General features: G+C 38.0%; 1 protein-coding gene across 2 annotated transcripts; it reads left to right on the forward strand.

Annotated features, from left to right (window-relative positions):
- The first annotated feature begins 205 nt into the window (after positions 1 to 205).
- Positions 206 to 6308, forward strand: LOC127619705 (zinc finger protein 354C-like). Of its 2 annotated transcripts, none has more exons than XM_052092664.1 (3): positions 206 to 382; positions 799 to 845; positions 5023 to 6308. In XM_052092664.1, the coding sequence occupies exons 1-3, from the start codon at positions 247 to 249 to the stop codon at positions 6094 to 6096; spliced, it is 1257 nt and encodes a 418-aa protein (XP_051948624.1). In that variant the 5' UTR covers positions 206 to 246; the 3' UTR covers positions 6097 to 6308. The 2 variants fall into 2 exon arrangements, with proteins under 2 accessions (XP_051948624.1, XP_051948632.1); XM_052092672.1 differs by having other exon boundaries at positions 5107 to 6308.
- Positions 6309 to 6517: the final 209 nt, after the last annotated feature.

Below are 6517 nucleotides of genomic sequence, written 5' to 3' on the forward strand. Positions count from 1 at the left end.
AAACAAGTGCATGTGGCGGATCGAGAAGGAGGCGTTTAGGTGGCAGCCGCAGACTTTACCCCTATCTTCCGCAAAGACGAAGCCGTTCCGTAGCACGTGACACAGAGCGCCAATGGGTGGAGCAGAAATGCGTTTCTGTCTGATTACGTCATGACGTAGCACGCACTTGTAACGGACGCTTTGTGCACGCGTGTGGAGAGGATTTTTCATCTGCCCTGTTTGATCGGTTTTGGTCTGCCGGTGGAGATGGAGGATGTGGGAGCGCTGGGCGGTTTCCAGGAGCGGGTGAAGTCTTTGCTCGGGTCGCTGCTGGAGGTTTTGTTGGTTGAAATCACAGAGGCGTTCAGAGAGAGTTTAACACACAACATGTGCATGAAACACTGTAAGTATTTGACACATAAAAACATCGCCTAACGATGTTGACTGTGTATGAGATTCAAATGCAACAATGATCAAAATAATGTGTTTACAGATCATAACAGAAAGCTGAACGAAATAAAAGAATAAAAAATAAAACATCCATAATTAATAATTATGTCATTATTTACACACCCTCACGTTGTTCAAACCCAAATGACTTTCAGGTACATTCACTTCATTGCAATTTAAAATGAGCAGAATTTCCTTTTCTAGATAATATATTATAAGGGTTTATATAAGTGTGTGTGTGTGTGTGTGTGTGTGTGTGTGTGTGTGTGTGTGTGTGTGTGTGTGTGTGTGTGTGTGTGTGTGTGTGTGTGTGAATGAAATAAGCATCCGCATTAAATTAACCATTCACATCATCTTGTTTTTTTCCAGGTGAGGAGTGCACCCGTAGAAATTCACCTGGGATTAATCGCAACGAGGTAAAGATGTGCGTTAAAGAAAATTGTTACAGATTACACCTAAAATATGTATAATTCTTTTTTTTACATTTTAATAAAAGAAATCGTTATTTTTACTATAGATAGTTTGTAAAATGAGACTCGCACAGCCTGATCTGTTTTTTTTTTATTACTTTTTTGCTGCTGAAACGAGGATCCACTACAAATATTGTTTATCATCAATGTGACAGATGATTATGATATTATCTCGCTAAAGCCAAAGCTTTCTGTTCTTAAAGTGCACTCAGTAAGTTATAGCTAATTAAACAAGTTTAATACACAAAGATATTAAAAAGCACTTTTTTGAAATATGTTGAAAATGGGGATGGGACGATATGAGGTTCACGATTCTATACAATATGAGGTTATGTAATCTCGTTTCGATATAATAACACTTGTATTACAGAACATTTTCTGAAAATCTTTTTTGGCAAAATGCTTATCAAAATATATATTGTATTGTGGGGGAGGTACATGTCTCCCGGAAAATAATTTAGCACATTTTAAAGTTAAATGCATCAATCTGGTGCACTTTGAGAACACAATGAAGAAACTAGATAATGAAGTATGTAAACCGTTTTGTGCTGTAGTAGTAATTGAATCATAACAGATATGAATGATGATGTCACGGCAAAACATTCACACCCACAAAGCAGAAACCTGACGGATTTTAACGCAGTTCACAATATGGTCAAAACACAAAATGGACATTTGAGCAATCAATGAAATGATGCAAACGTGGTTATCCATGTTGAACTGGTTTTCATATGACCTTCTGGGCAATATGTGAAAATAATTTTATCGATAATCCCCTTAAAAACATGGCAATATCTGATTACATCGTCAACCGTCCTGCCAGGGTCAGTGAATGTTTTTGCTTTATTGATTTTTGCTTTCAAAATGTAATTCATCCATTAAAACCTGAAACACATTAACAAAAGCATCCATCAACAACAACAGGTGGAAAATGACTAATAGCCTAAAGTTTAAGAACTAAAGACAATTATAAATGTTACGATAATAATCTTAATAATAAAGCCTAATAAATTCCATTGTGTTCCCAAAATAATGCTACCAAATGTGTGTTCTTATCAAATTTGTGTTTTTATTGTGTTTGCTGTCTAAAGAAAAGAAAATAATACTCAAGGTGAACGTATCTTGTGTTATGATTTAATCACTCTCATCGTTTCTTTAATATTAAGATATATATATTACTGAACTGGGAGTGAGGGGTGCTTTGCCAAAGCAATGGCGCAAAACACAACGTTAGAGATCTTTGTTATTATGAGAAGTGTAAAAAATATTTTCGGTTCATTATGAAACTGTGTAGGTAATTAATGGGATACACTATTCGAGTCATGTCAGTAGCTCTATAAAAGCTGTTTAATTTGACATGTTGTGGGTCACCCCCTCATAGTCGCTGCCATGTTAACAACACATGACACTGTGCCACGCTATTGACAGAGTTACTAGCTGTGATGTTGTCGAGACCAGCTCATCCATGTCCAGTCCGAGTCTAAAACTAGACTGTTTATTAATGTATTAAATGTATAGTTTAAACAACTATTGACTCTAGGCTCATATATCAAATATACCTAATTTATTATTTGCTCAAGATTATGTTGGTTAAAAAATACAATAAATTACACGTCCTAAGTTATGTGAGCAAATTGGCATTACAATTACAACATGTCAGTGAAAAACTTAGTGCCTATGTGGCTTAGCATGGCAATACATACTACCAGCTTCTGTATACGGTTTTATTCCATTCAAGTCAAGTAAACATTTCTGTGATATACAGTATTATTGTACTTTAGCTAAAATGGGCCGAAAGCAAACAATCCTTGATTAAATATGACTATGTTGATATAGGGAACAGAGTGGTCACAAGGAGAATCACCCCAGAGTTGCATTCCAAAAGATGTTTATTTGGTAGGAGTTGAGCAAAATGAGCAAATAAATAAGTGTTTAAAAGTAGAGATGCACCGATCCACCGGCCAGGGACCGGAATTAGCCGATTTTCCACATGCTCGGCCGGATCGGTGACCGGCCGGTCAGCCTCACGTCTTTCCGATTCCACGCGGTCCGTTTTTTTGCCAGCGCCGCAGGCAGTAACGTCACAGCCGCACGTAAACATGTCATTGGCGTGGGAGATCTTCACTGTGTGAGTGAAGAATACATAAAGTTCGAAATGTGTAATAATTGTAGGGCCAAAGTAAACCGTGAGGGAACCACCACAATAACTTTCGGATCAACAAACTTAATTAGACATTTATAACACCATCACCCAGCTGAAAATGCCCATTTTAAAAAAGAAGCTAAAAAGTGAAAGCGGCTAAAGCTAGCCCGAGCTCAGAGCCAGTCACAAGTCAGCAGCCTCTCCTATCATTCCTTGTAATGAGCAGCGAAAATACCAAAGCAATTATGAGGAAAATGATGGAATTCATGGCCCTGGATGACCAGCTGTTCTCCATAGTTGAGGACAGAGGGATAGGAAATCTGATAAATTTCCTCGATACAGAGTAGGGGAGGTACTTTCCGAGTTGCCCGAGTTGGTTAATCTCGTTATCTGTCAACATTTGGGTACACAAATCCGGGAGAGGGGAAGTGGGGTGCTGGATGGCAGAGGCAGGCTAAATACATACAAATTGTGCTGTTGTGATTTAAAGTGCTGAGTAACGTAATTTTTCCACTGTGTCCGATATTAAAATCAGTGCGACACACATTTCAAAAGGCGTGGGCATTGTCGATATGGCTTTGGGATATGAAATTCAATTCTTCCATCCAGCTGTGTTAAATGTACATGTATATTCTTATTTTTTTTCACCGGAGCACCAGCTGATTCTTCTCCTCCCATCTACCAGTGATGCTTGATTTAACATCCCACGTCTACTGCCTGCGCAGATATCAACAGCGCAAATGGGTTGTAGGTTGCCAGGTTGAGGTCATAAACCTAAATAATTGTTTTGTTAGACGAGTAATAAAGAGAAAAAGGTCCATTTATAAAAATAGTAGAAAATGACATGTGGAGTGGTGGTGGTGTAGTGGTCTAAGCACATAACTGGTAAACTGGTAATCAGAAGGACGCTGGTTCGATCCCCACAACCACCACCATTGTGTCCTTGAGCAAGGCACTTAAATCCAGGTTGCTCCGGGGGGATTGTCCCTGTAATAAGGGCTCTGTAAGTCGCTTTGGATAAAAGCGTCTGCCAAATGCATAAAATGTAAATGTAAACATCTGTTATATAAAGCAACTTATTTGCAGTTAATTGTTATTTCTACCTCTTTCCAGTCACAGAGCACTTTCTTTTGAGAGTTGTTTAAGTGAGAGAAGATCCTGTAACTTAGTGCAGTTTGGGGGAAATTGTAATGTTTAATAATTTATTTTATTATGAAAATAAAATGTTGCATTGAAGAAAGGTAGACTTTGTTTGTATATGTGGTCAATAATAGAAAAAAATCTGTATCGTACTTACTCAGTCATCACTAAATAGTGGTGTGTTGCTCCATTAAACTTAGTGAGACAATCCTACATATAAACTAAATATTTACGAAAGCCTCCAAACATGTCTCAATAAATTATGTTGATAATTAACACTTATTTACATTATTGTTACTGATTGTTATGTTTTCTTTCCTAAAATGGAAATAAATGCATTTTGACAAAAGAAAAAGTATGTTTAGAGTAAAATTACAGCACTTTTATAATCTGCGATTAATCGTAATTAGTTACATTTCTGTGATTAATCATCTGACAGCTCTAGTATTTATTTGTTGACCCTCATTAATTTTAGATACAGTTCCGGAATATTATTAATTGTAAATTTAAATAAACGATATGGAGGATAAATGTGATGTGCGATAAGTAGTTGATGAGTAGTTGGTTTGATTCGATATGCAATAATCCTACTATGAATGCATCTTCTGTTCCAAATGCATACACCATTTTACCATTAGCTGCATATCTACAACTGTGATGCGCTCCCATCATTTCAGTCAGAAGTGCTTTAATAAAAGTGTTGCGTGAAAACATCCAGGGAATTACCAAACCCGCAATAATATGTGCCTGTTCTCTATTGTTCATTTTACTTGCACAATAATTACACCACTCATGTGTTTGATTGCCTGTTATTTCAAACTCATATTATCTTTGTCTAAGGGGAACCTGGACAGGGAAGATTTAGCGGATGAGTCACTGAAATTAATGGGCTTGCAATGCAGTAACGCAGTAATTCTTCTGCAGATGACACCCAGTGAATCTAAAGAGCTGGAAGGTGTCCCGAACCAGTGTACCACCCCAAACAATCTCAGTCCACTTCCTGTATTAACTGCACTGTCAGAACAGAAAGAAATGCAGTTATCCACCGAAGACGAGAAGGCACTGTACACTACAGTAGCATTGGATGATGCTGAAAGACAGACCTCTCCAGAGATTTTGACCGTGCTCGTAAAACAGCCAGAGGAAGCAGAAACCCACATTCTCACAAGACCCGTGACTGCTTCCGTTGCGTTCGACACTCCAGACTGGATAATGCCCACAGAAGACATTAAAATAGAAAATACTGACAGGCCTGTAACTGCAAATGAAGATGTCACACTGCCGATGCTGAAGGACAATAATGAAGAACAGGAAATTAGACCTTTAGTGGAGGTTCAATCTTGCAAAAACCCAGTACAAAATCCAGAAGCTGAGAATCCGGTGGAAAGTGAAGCTCAGCTGACGACTGGAGAGAATGAGCTCTCTGAACCAGAAGAGTCAACCCTGGTCAGGTCTCTTGGATTCCAACAGAAAAGTCAGGGGTCTACCCATGGGAGTTGCTCGGTAAAACTCCAAAGGGTCCAGATACTTCAGAGACCCGTCAGCGTCTCGAGACGGTTCCACGTTTGCAGCTATTGCACCAAAATCTTCAGGTTCAAGAAAACTCTAAGGAGGCATAAACGCCTTCACACCGGCGAGAGACCGCACTGCTGCTCGCTCTGCCCCAAGGCCTTTATCCTGCATGAAACCCTCCGCAGACACGAGAAAGCACACTTCAGCAGACCGTACAACTGCACTCAATGTGACAAGCGATTCAAACACTGGAAAAAACTTCGCAATCACTGGCACTTCCATGATGGAGAGAGTCCGTTTGTGTGTTCCCGTTGTGGGAAACATTGCAAGACACTGAGAAGCCTCGATTGTCACCTGGCTTACTTTGATCATGACATCTCACTAAAAAATCAAGGGAACTAATTTGTTACCGTACAAAAAAGCTGTGAGGGCATATCTTATGTTTTCTATTATTGTGCATTTGAGTTTGTGTTACTGTAGCATATTTGTTTGTTTGGCTCTTTTTAGTATGAACATGCAATTATAAAGTGTCTCATCTAAATAATTTGTAAGTGCTCTTGATATGACTATTAATTATTTTCCTTAATTGACAAGTAACAAAAATCCTGTCAATAAAAAATTTGGACCATATTCATTTTTTGTGATTTTCTTCTAACTTTTAACTTAATATTTGAGAATATAAACTTGTAAATGTAAATCTTTTTTTTAATTATTATTAATTTTATTTCAAAATGGAACCCACTTTTGAGTGACTAAAATATGAATTCCGAATTTTGGTAATATTGAAGATAAAAATTGTAATTGTCCTGTTGACAACCCTAAT

The sequence above is a fragment of the Xyrauchen texanus genome, chromosome 2 (assembly GCF_025860055.1).
Source record: "Xyrauchen texanus isolate HMW12.3.18 chromosome 2, RBS_HiC_50CHRs, whole genome shotgun sequence".
Classification (NCBI taxonomy): Eukaryota; Metazoa; Chordata; class Actinopteri; order Cypriniformes; family Catostomidae; genus Xyrauchen; species Xyrauchen texanus.

Excerpts from the sequence above, each read along its gene's own strand:
- LOC127619705 (XM_052092664.1), top strand. The coding sequence starts at position 247 with ATGGAGGATGTGGGAGCGCTGGGCGGTTTCCAGGAGCGGGTGAAGTCT. Across the intron at positions 383-798 it reads CAACATGTGCATGAAACACT|GTGAGGAGTGCACCCGTAGA; the intron begins GTAAGTATTTGA and ends GTTTTTTTCCAG. Across the intron at positions 846-5,022 it reads CTGGGATTAATCGCAACGAG|GGGAACCTGGACAGGGAAGA; the intron begins GTAAAGATGTGC and ends TCTTTGTCTAAG.